Here is a 12,067-nt window from a genome sequence, read left to right as displayed (position 1 = left end):
AAAACAATATTTTCTATCCAGACTTCAGAAGTTTCTTGTTTCCATTCTTGGCCAAACACTTATTGGGATTAATAGGCTTAGCCTTACGGTTTGAATGATGAAGAAGTAAACAACATTTATATACCTTCCACATCAGAATGCTGCTAAGTCAATACAGGTTATGTGCAGTAATGAATAGTTCGGATTTTCAGAATCAGGTTTAATCTCAACACCATATGGTCGACAAATTTGTTAGCTTGGCGGCAAAAGTACAATCCAGTAGATGATCATATAGTAAAAAATAAATAAGTAAAACAATTACAGTAAATATATATCTGTATATCAAATAGTTAAATTAAAAATAGTGCAAAACAGAAATAATAAAAAAAGTTGGATAGTGTTAATGGGTTGAATGTCTATTTTGGGGATCAGATGGCAGAGGGGAAGAAGCTGCTCCTGAATCACTGAGTGTGTGGCTTCTGCACCTCCTACCTGATGGTAACAGCGAGAAAAGGGCATGTTCTGGGTGACCCTCAATAATGGACGCCCCCTTGAGACAACGCTTCTTGATGATGCCTTGGATGCTACAGAGACTCGTACCCATGATGTAACTGACTAATTTTACAACTTTCTGTAAGGCCATAAGACATAGGAGCAGAATTGGGCCATTCAGCTCACCGAGTCTGCTCCGCAATTCCATCATGGCTGCTCCCGGATCCAACTCAACCCTACACACCTGCCTTCTTGCCATATCCTTTGATGCCCTGACCAATCAGGAAACTATTAACTTCCACTTTAAATACACCCACGGACTTGGTCTTCACTGCAGTCTGTGGCAGGAGATTCCACAGACTCACTCTGCCTAAAAGATTTCCTCCTTACCTCTGTTCTGAAAGGTCGCCCCTCAATTGTGAGGCTCTGTTCTCCAGTTCTGAATACCCTCATCATAGGAAACATCCTTTCCACATCCACTCCATCTAATCATTTCAACATTGGGTAGGTTTCTATGAGATCCACCTGCATTCTTTTAAATTCCACTGAGTACAGGGTGAAAAATGCAAATGCTCCTCAGATGTTAACCCCTTCATTCCTGGAATCATTCTCGTGAACCTCCTCTGGACTCTCTCCAATGACAACACATCCTTTCTGAGATACGGGGCACAAAACTGTTGACAATACTCCATGTATTGTCTATACATGTATATGTACTCCATGACAATACTCCATGTATTGTCTATAAGACTAGTGTCTTATAAAGCCTCAGCATTACCTCCTTGCTTTTGTTAATTTTATTCCCCTTGAAATAAATGCCAACATTGCATTTGCCTTCTTTATCAAAGACTCAACCTTTAAATTAACCTCCTGGAAATCTTGCACAAGAAATCCTCTGCACCTCTGATGCTTGAACCTTCTCCCCATTTAGATAATAAGCTGCAAAATTGATCCTTTTACCAAAATGCAGTATCATACATTTCCCAACACTGTATTGCATCTGTCACTTTTTGGCCTAATCTTCCAGTGTGTCAAAGTTCTGCTACAATTGCATTGCTTCCTCAGCACTACCAACCTGTCCACCTATCTTCATATCATCTGAAAACTTCACCACAAATCCATCAATTTCATTATGTAAATCATTGACAAACAATGTGAAAAGTAATGTTTCCATTACTGACCACTGAGGAACACCACTAGTCTTGGGCAGTCAATCAGAAAAGGCCTCTGTATTCCCACTCAATGCCTCCTGCTTGTCAGCTATTCCTCTATCAATGTCAATATGTCTCCTAGAACATACAGAACCATACAGGCCCTTTGTACCACGATGGGTGTGCCGATCTTTCAACCTATTCTAACATCAGTCTGGCCCTTCCATCATACCATATTTAATTGACTTTTCTTTCAACCAAGTGCGTGTCTAAGAATTACTTAAATGCCCCTCATGTATCTGCCTCCACCACCACCCCGGCAAGGTGTTCCATGCATCCACCTCTTTCTGCATAAATAACTTACCTCGGACATCCCATTATACTTTCCATTGATCGCCTTAAAATTGGGCCCTTGATATTAACCATTTTTGTCCTGTTTAAAGGTCTCCGTCTATCCACTTGACCTATACCTCTTATCATCTTGTACACCTCTGTCAAGTCACCTCTCATTGTCTTTTGCACCAAAGAGAGAAGCCCTAGCTCGCTCAGTCTATTCTCATAAGACATGCTCTCTAATCCAGAATCTAATCCACAACCTACCTTATTTTGATTTTGCACCTTATTGTTTACCTGCACTGAAGAATGAGGAGAGTTGGAATATCAGCAGAAACTCGAGCAAAATCTACAGGTGTAGCTTGGAAAGCATTCTAACTGGTTGCATCATCATCTGGTATGGGGGAGGGGGGATCTGCTACACAGGGGTAGAAAAAGCTTCAGAAAGTTGTAAACTCAGCCAGCTCCATCATGGGCACTAGCCTCCCCAGCATGGACAACACCATCAAAAGTCAATGCTTCAAAAAGGAGATATCCATCATTAAGGACCCCCATCACTCAGGACGTACCCTCTTCTCATTGCTACCATAAAGGATGAGGTACAGGAGCCTGAAGATGCACATTCATTGTTTTACAAAAATCTGTTTTCCCTCTACCATCAGATTTCAGAATGGACATCGAACCCATGAACACTACCTCAATATTTTTTGCTCTCTTCTTACATGACATATTTAATTTAATTATATATATATATATAATGTAATTTACAGATGTTTTGTTTGTCATTACAGTGTACAGCTGCCAAAAAACAACAACTTGCATAACAAAAGTATATTCCAGTTAAAAGCGAGGTCAGTAAGGATGGGGAGAGCCAGCCTTGGATAACTAAGGAAATAAAGGAAGGCATCAAACTAAAAGCTCGTGTGTACTAAATTGCCAAGAGTCATGGGAAACTGGAAGATTGGGAAAACTTTTAAAAGCAACAAAGAACCACTAAGTGAGCAATAAAGAGAGGGAAGATAGATTATAAAAATAAACTAGCACCAAGTATAAAAACAGATAGTCACAAAGTTTTTATAATTATATAAAGCGGAAAAGGGTGGCCAAAGTGAACATAGGTCCCTTAGAGGACGAGAAGGAGGAATTGATATTGGGTAATGGGTAAATGGTTGAGGGTTTGAATGACCATTCTGTGTCAGTTCTCATGGTGGATACACATCAAACATGCTGAAGAGATATGATATTGATGCGACGGAAGGTGAGGACCTCAATACAATAGCTATCACTAAAAAGGTAGTGCTGAGCAAACTTGTGGATCTAAAATAGACAAGTCCCCTGGTCCTGATGGAATGCATCCCAAAACTCTCTGGACTCTGGGCAGATCCTAGTAGCTTGGCAGAAGGCGAATGTCACGCCACTGTTCAAAAAAGGATGTAGGCAAAAGGCAGTTAACTATAGGCCAGTTGGTTTAACCTCTGCATTTAGGAAAATACTTGAAGCTATCATTAAAGAAGAAATAGCAAAGCATTTGGAAAATATGGATCCATCAGGCAGACACAACATAGATTCAGCAAAGGTAGGTCATGTTTGACAAACTTATTGTAGTTCTTTGAGGATATAACAAGCACAATGAGTAGAGGGGAATAGATGGGCATTATTTATGGGCATTATTGGATTTCCAGAAGGCGTTCAATAAGGTGCCACATAGAAGACTTATCCGTAAGACAGGATGCAAGGAGTTGGGGGCGATGTGTTAGCATGGGTGGAGAATTGGTTAACCAATAGAAAGGACAGAGTTGGGATATATGGGTGGCAATCAGTGGTGCAGGGTCGCAACTGTTCACAATATACATTAAGGATCTGGAAGAGGGGACCATGTCTAGTGCATCTAAGTTTGCTGATGACACTGAATTGAGTGGAAAAGCAAATTTTACAGAGGATGTGGAGAGTCTGCAGAGAGATATAGATAGGTTAAGTGAGTGAGCAAGGTCTGGTAGATGGGGCACAATGTTGGTAAGTGTGTAGTCATCCACTTTGGAAGGAAAAATGAAACAGCAGATTATTATTTAAATGGTAAAAGATTGCAGTATGCTGCTGTGCAGAGGGACTTGAAAGTGTTTGTGCATGAATCACAAAAGGTTGGTTTGCAGGTACAGCAGGCTATCAAGAAGGCAAATGGAATGTTGGCCTTCATTGCTAAAGGGATTGAATTTAAGAGCAGGGACTGCAACTATACAGGGTACTGGTGAGGCCATACCTGGAGTACCATGTGCAGTTCTTGTCTCTTTACTTAGGGAAGGATAGTACTGACTTTGGAGGCAGTGCAGAGGAGGTTCACCAGGTTGATTCCATAAAGGACTATTAGGAGAGACTGAGTCGCCTGGCACTGTACTTGCTGGGATTCAGAAGAGTGACAGGAGATCTTATAGAAACATATAAAATTATGAAAGGGATAGATAAGATAGAGGCAAGAAAGTTGTTTCCACTAGTAGGTAAGACCAGAACGAGGGAACATATCGTCAAGATTCGGGGGAGTAGATTTAGGACAGAGATGAGGAGGAACTGCTTTTCCCAGAGAGTGGTGAATCTGTGGAATTCTCTGCCCAATGAAGCAGTGAGGCTACCACAGTATGTATATTTAAGACAAGGTTCAATGGATTTTTGCATAGTAAGGGAATTAAGGGTTATGTGGAAAAGGCAGGTAGGTGGAGATGAGTCCATGGCCAGATCAACCATGATCTTATTGAACGACAGAGCAGACTCAATGGGCCAGATGGCCTACTCCTGCTCCTATTTCTTATGTTCTTGTATTCTTGTATGCCAGTGATACTGGACCTAATTCTGATACGCTTCCAGTAGCTTTTACACTTTATTCTGCATTGTTATTGTTCCACATTATTCTAGCTCAATGCACTAAGTAATGATTTGATCTGTATGAGCAATATGCAAGGCAAGCTTTTCACTATGTCTATTCACAGGTGATGATAAATCAAACCAATCCTTCAGCGCCAAGGTACAAAGGTATCAAGTGAGCCATATCCAACATTGGCAAATGAGTAGAGTACACAATTTAACAGCAAATTGTAAATAACTAAAATTCATGTTTGAAAAGTTTTGTCCCAAATGTAGTATGTTGCAATACATTCATACCTGCAAAATCACAACCTTAAATGTTGATCAAAGTTCAAAGTAAATTTATGATTAAAGTACATATATGTCACTATCTATAATATTGAGATTCATTTTCTTGTGGGCATACTCAACAAATCTATAGAATATGTATAATATATTTGAAAGACGGAGAGAGAGAGAGAGAGAGGGAATGAGAGAGAATACAAGGCTGGAACTGTTCAAAATCTATGTATGAGAAGGGATGTGTTTCAAGACTCAGCAGTTAGAACTATTTCCCACAAATTCGTCCTCCACATTTACTGTCAAATTTGAGCAGAAGTGGTTTTGCAAAAATCATCCCACTGTTAACCATTCCTTTGTAGTTCACTCAGTTAGTATTCACTTACAAAAGAAATTTACAGAAATTAGGGTGGCTTAACCTGCATAGGAATTGATTGTGGACTTCGGGAAGGGGAGATCAGGAAAACACGTGTCAGTCCTCACTGAGGGGTCAATGGCGGAAAGGGTGAACAGCTTCACATTCCTGAGTGTGAACATCTCAGGGAATCTAATCTTGGGCTGTCACAATGATACCCTCACAAAGAAGGCACATCATCAGCTACATCTGAAGTTTGAGAAGATTTGGTACGTCACCAAAGACTCTAGAAAGTTTCTACTGTTGTGTGGTGGAGATAATTCTGACATTTTGTACAACTACCTGCTATGGAAACTCCAACTTAAAAGAGGCTACTGTGAGTTGTAGAATCAGCCGGTTTTATCACTGGTACAACCCTCCCCACCATCTGGGCCATCTTTGATTTCAGAGCCCGACTAAGGGCCCTCACCATCCAGAACATGCCCTCTCCTCATTACTACCATCAGGCAGGTAGTGTAGGAGCCTGAGGACCCATAATATTTAAGGAACAGCTTCTTCCACTCCACCATCAGATTTAGGAAATAAGACCATAAGACATAAAAAGAGGTTTAGTCCATTCAGCCTTTTGAGTTTGCTCAGCTGTTCCATCACGGTTGATCCCGGATCCTATTCAACCCCATACCTGCCTTCTCACCATATTCGTTGAAGTTCTTGATGATCAAGAAACTGTCAACTTCCGCCTTAAATATACACATGGACTTGCCTCCACAGCAGACTGTGGCAGAGCATTCCACAGATTCACTATTCTCTGGCTAAAAAAATTACTCTTTACCTCTGTTCTAAAAGCTCACCCTTTTTGAGGCTGTTTTGAGGCTGTATCTAGTTTTGGATACCCCCACCAGTGGAAACATCCTCTCCACATCCACCCTATCTAGACCTTTCAACATTCAGTAGGTTTCCCCCCCTCCAACACATTTTCCTAAATTTCAGTGAGCACAGGACCAAAGCTGCCAAACACTCCTCATATGTTAACCCCTTCACTCCTGGAATCATCCTTATGAACCTCCTCTGGACTCTCACAAATGACAACACATTCTTTCTGGGATATGGGGCCCAAAATTGTTGACAACACTCCAAGTGCAGCATAAGCAGTGTCTTATACAGGCTCAGCATTATCTCATTGCTTTTATAGAGGGCTATGGATAACCCTAGGTAATTTCTAAAGTACATGTTCGGCACAGTATTGTGGGCGGAAGGGCCTGGATTGTACCGTAGGGTTCCTATGTTTCTAATAATAACTCTAACAGAGATAATGAAAGACTGCCCAACTGGAGTGTTCAACCAGGCTGCAGACAACAACAAACTGTACAAATATAAAAGAAGAAACAATACCAAGAAATAAATAAACAATAAACATCAAGAACATGAGATGAAGAGTCCTTGAAAGTAAGTCCATTGGTTGTAGGAACATTTCAATGAATTCAGAATGGAATCTGATAAATATTTTGAAAGACAAAATGTTTGCATGGCTGTGAGGGAAGTGTAGGAGAATAACACTCATGGAAAAGAGTCCAAGAGCAGACCAAAACTCAACGGGCTGAATGGTCTCATTCTGCACTTTTTTTTTAAGAATGTCGCACCAGTCAGCCATTCTTGTCTGGCGCGTGGTGTCAGGATTGGTCTCCTTTCGGATTAACTGGGTCACAATATGAACGTTCCTGACCCGACCCTTGTATTTTTTTTTTTACAAGGCTGAGTGGCTAGCTCGATGCTCAACCGGCACGGATGAAAAGTGTGCTCGGGGGTGGCCCAACTTGGATTCAAACTCGGGAGCCTTCACTCCGGAGTCCGGTGCTGATGCCATTGAGCCACCAGCCGGCCATTCTGCACTGTAGGACTGCATCATTATTAGTGCTTATAAATTCTGAGATTGGAAATGTACCATGTGCTATCTATTTAAGTAGAAATACGTTACCTGGGGTTGGTTAGTAGTTGTGTCAGCTTTGTGCGTAAAGTCTCTTCTTCCAGTTCTCCTACGGATATAGAAAGGGCCATTCCTTTGCTCACCAAGCGGATGATGTTGTCCATCTGGTCGTAGAAGAGAGCCATACCCAGCACTGGGACTCCGTGGTACACGGCCTGGTGCAAACTGTTTATCCCCCCATGCGAAATGAATGCTTGGACCTGCGGGTGTCCTACATGCAAAATATTATTTGACCAATCACACTGCCCTACTGTGCAAAAATACGTTTAAAGTTAGGGTAATTTTGGTTATAGAGTGGAAGCATAGTAGACATTTATTGCCCATGCCTGGTTGGTTTTAATGTCGTTTGACTTTCTGTAACTCTTCTGTCAAAGATGTAGAGTTATGGAAGGGATACAGAGAAGTGGAAGGGTTTATGGATGGATGTTTATCGTCAGGGTCACCGAGGTGCAATGAAATTCCTTGTTTGTACGAAGCCATAGAGTAAACAGTATACAGAAAATGAGAATGATGCAAAGGATAGTGCTGTAAACACACACAAGATGCTGGAGGATTTCAGCAAATCAGGCAGCATCTATGGAGGGAAATAAATGGTCAACAATTCAGCCTGAGACTTTCATTCAGACTGGAAAATAGAAGCCAGAGTAAGAAGGTTGGAGCCCCAACAACAGTAGGCTTTCACAAACAAAAACAGTGAGGAATTTTATGTATAAGGAAAACCGTAACAACCTCCTTTATTGCTCTCCAAACACTGAACATAAAGCACAGTAACATAAACTTCCACATAATTATGTCATCATGACAGACCAGCCTCTCAAAGTGAACCACAACTCAATGTTGGAGGTTGTGTGAATTTTACGCTACACCCGAGCTTCTTATTCTGGATTCCAACCCCTTTTCTTTCCACTCCTGATGAAAGGTCCTACCCTAAAACGTTGACTGCTTATTCCCTAGACAGAGAAGATCGAGGGGAAATTTGACAAAATTATGAAGGGTACATATAGGGTAAATGTAAGCAGGCTATTTCAAATGAGGTTGGCTGAGGCTACACCTAGAGGGCATGAGTAAAAGGTGAAAGGTGAAATGATTAAGGGGAACATGAGGGAGAACTTCTTCACTTGGATTGTGGTAGGAGTACAGAACGAGAAGCCAGCGGAAGTGGTGGTTTGATTTCAACATTTAATAGAAATTTGGATGAGTACATGAATGCAAGGAGTACTGAGAACTGTAGTCCAGGTGCCAGGCGATGGAACAGGGCAGTTTAAATGGCTTGCCAGAATAGATAGGCTGAATGACTTGTTTCTGTGTGGTAATGCTCTGTGACTCTAGAAGTGAATGATGGCTTCTCCAAATTTCCTTTCAACATGTTTCTTCCTAATCCTGCTTCTATTATAGTGACTGATTTCATCAAAAGTGCAGATGACTTAATATCTCTTGATTATATTGAAGCAGCATGTGTGTTCTCCTCTAAGACGACCACAACCTTGTCGTGGCTTGGAGGCCCGCGTGCCTCAATGGGTTGCAGTGCTATGTTGGCTGGAGTCAGGGCTTTATGTTTTGGCTCTCGGTAGGCTCACCCAGGTCAAACAGATCAAAGGGCACAGGCCAGACTAGGAGTGGTCCAGGCTCGGGGGTTCAACTCAAAGTAAAACATAATTGTCATGGAAATAGCAATGAAGTGCGATGGTTTTCCCGAATCTCCATGCGGGACTTGTATGACAGACAGTAGTGAAAACTGACAAGAAGCTACTGACATGATGAAGGAAGCCCTGAACACCACCAGAGATGGGGGGCCTTAATTACTGCCCTAAACGCCAGCAGTAAGTGAATGTGTGTAGTGTGCTGGGAATCAAATCTTGGATGAAAGGTTCAATCTCAGTCCTGATGAAAGATTATTTCTCCAAACCCCAGATGTTGCCTGACAGCCAAATGTTTCTAACAATTTTTGTTTTCCAGCACCCATCATAACTTCCACCCCGTTTGCATCGAGGCATGTCTTACCCAGCAAGTCATTCTGTGGAAGCCATTTGTATATTTTCACATTACTGGGAAGGCTGAGGCCAGGAGGCCAGGAACTGTTGTTGAATCGCCATATGACCTTGTGTGGAAGCTGAGAGAAAACTCTGGTCATCTTCTTTACCAGGTGCTGATCTGTGATTGACTCCGCCATTGTACCTAAAGCCACTACGATGAAGCCCTGCTCGCTTGTTACAAAGTCCTCTATTTCCTATGGATGAAAACTAAACACCATAAAAATCACATTTCACATACAGAAATACACCCAGTGTCCACTTTATTATGTACCTCCAGTGTGTATGTTTTTGGTCTTCTGCAGCTGTTTCCCATCCAAGTCAAGTCAAGTCACTTTTCATTGCCATTTCGACCATAACTGCTGGTACAGTACACAGCAATTCAAGTATCAACGTGTTATGTGTTCAGAGATGCTCTTCTGCACACCACTACTGTAACACATGGTTATTTGACTTACTGTTGCTTTGCCATCAGCCTGAACCAGCCTGGCCATTCTCCCCTGACCTCTCTCATGGACAAGTCATTTTCACCCACAGAATTGCCGCTCACTCGATGATTTTTGGGTTTTTTTGCACCATTTACTGCGAACTCTGGAGCAGGGGGTTACCAACCTGGAGTCCAGGGAGCCCTCAGTTAATGGTAGGAGTCCAATGTTGGAAACACCTAAAATCTCTCTTTATGACCCTGTCTATCTGTGATGCAACTTTCAAGGAATTATGGAACTGTAATCTCTGATCCCTCTGTTCTACTGCTCTCCTCAGTGCCCTACTGCTAACCTTGTAAGTCCTCCCAACGTGCAGCATCTCACCTTATTTTCCATGAAATTAAATTTAAATTTCCTCATATATAACCCAATACAAATTTAAATACCCATTGGTGGGATTGGAGTTGAAACTAATCTCTCCCCATCAAAAGTCAGGGCCTCCAGAAATTACTCACAGGGACTAGATGTGAGAAATACACTGCCTGTATACCTACCTGGGGCAATGATTCAGCAGGCTTAGCGAGATAACTACCAACAAAGACCACATTGGGCTGCAGTGGTCGAGGATATTCCAAGAAGAAGCCCGTGTTATAGATCCAGAGCTCTGCTTTATGCTGTAGGTCCTCCAGATTTATATCCTCGCCCGAGAAATGCTTCCTGATCACACCGTCAAAGCGACTGAAACACATCCGACCTTCAAAATAGTTCCGCAGTTGCACCCAGGCATTCTGGAGGCGCTCAAGAAAGTTCATGGAATCCGTCAAGTGGGACATAAAGGCAGGCACGTAACTGGGGTTTGAGGGCATGTGAATGTAGCGCGCGTTGTAGGCCGAGGTGCCATAGATGGCAACAAAAGGCACCTGGAGCTTCTCGGCCAGCAGAAAGGTACAGAAGTGAAAGGCCTCAATCACCAGCAGGTCAAAGTTTTTGTTCCTTAGCCTGGTCAATACATCAGAATCAGATAACAGCTTGTCACACTCATAAGCATGCAAATCCAAGATATTGAAGAACCAATGAAGAGAATACCTGTTTTGGAGAGAAGACAAAGGCTAATATTAATAAATTGCCATTAGCTTTCAGTGTTTAGTGAGCTTGAGGTTGCGATGTGCTTGGGCTTACTGATAAGACTTTGAAATTAATTTAAAAATAGAAGACAATCAACGTAGGCAATACCCACAAATTGCTGGTGGTTAGGCAGCATCTATGGAGGGAAATGGAAAGGCAATGCTTCGGGTCGAGATCCTACATCTGTCCAAAGCATCGACTGTTCATATCCCTCCATAGATCCTACCTGACCTGACCTAACTCCCCTTCCAGTTTCTAGCTGCTTGTCACAAGACAATCAGAAAATTAGTTGCATCTACTTGATGAATTCCCCACAATAGACAGTGGATTATGGTTATTTGGGACACATCTATAGGCATCCATTAATCTTGTGAGACAATGAATTTGCATCTTAGAAAGTTTCCAGGGCACAGGCCTGGGCAGGGTTGTATGGGAGACCAGCAGTTGCCCATGCTGCAAGTCTCCCCTCTCCGCATCACTGATGTTGTCTAAGGGAAGGTCAACACCGCTTGGCACCAATGTCGTCGAAGAGCAATGTGTGGTTAAGTGCCTTGCTCAAGGACACAATGCGCTGTCTCAGCTGAGGCTCGAACTAGCAACCTTCAGATCACTAGACCAACGCCTTAACCACTTGGCCACGCGCCAACACATCAGGACCGGTACATTTTGATCCACTTAAGTGGCCGCCCTAATTCGCCTAAATTTTATGGAAATAGTTAAAAATGTATAAAGAGACAAGCTACTATTTAACTGAGTAACAAATTATGTAAAGTGAAATACACGACAGATTAGAATGCTAACAGATGGTTGTCTGTCGTATCCAACAATGACAGGTGAACTGTGCAGGGGTGTTTTGAAATTGAAAAAGCTGTTACAGTGGGGCAGTTCCAATCTCTTGAACTTATAAGTCTGGATCCAGAGGCACAAGGAGATGTCACAACTGGGGTCTTTCCTGGTTGCAGTGAACGACCATGACCTCATCATACTCTTTGTTCTCCACGTACCATTGCAGAATAGCTATTCTAGCAGTTGGATCCCATTGTAGATCTCATCCACTCAGT

At 42.2% G+C, this 12,067-nt stretch overlaps 1 protein-coding gene across 2 annotated transcripts in view; it reads right to left on the bottom strand.

Annotated features, from left to right (window-relative positions):
* The window catches only part of LOC132391921 (UDP-glucuronosyltransferase 3A1-like), a 57,608-nt gene that overhangs the window by 6,798 nt on the left and 38,743 nt on the right, over positions 1-12,067 (bottom strand). For both annotated transcript variants that reach the window (XM_059965698.1, XM_059965699.1), the window contains 3 exons: positions 10,436-10,967; positions 9,428-9,653; positions 7,418-7,637 (listed from right to left, as the gene is read on the bottom strand). In XM_059965698.1, coding sequence (XP_059821681.1) covers positions 7,418-7,637; positions 9,428-9,653; positions 10,436-10,967 — 978 coding nt within the window. The remainder of the gene's footprint in view (positions 1-7,417; positions 7,638-9,427; positions 9,654-10,435; positions 10,968-12,067) is intronic.

Source organism: Hypanus sabinus, chromosome 3 (assembly GCF_030144855.1).
Source record: "Hypanus sabinus isolate sHypSab1 chromosome 3, sHypSab1.hap1, whole genome shotgun sequence".
Lineage (NCBI taxonomy): Eukaryota > Metazoa > Chordata > Chondrichthyes > Myliobatiformes > Dasyatidae > Hypanus > Hypanus sabinus.
Note: the sequence above shows the minus strand (reverse complement) of the source record. Positions and strands in the feature narration are given on the sequence as shown.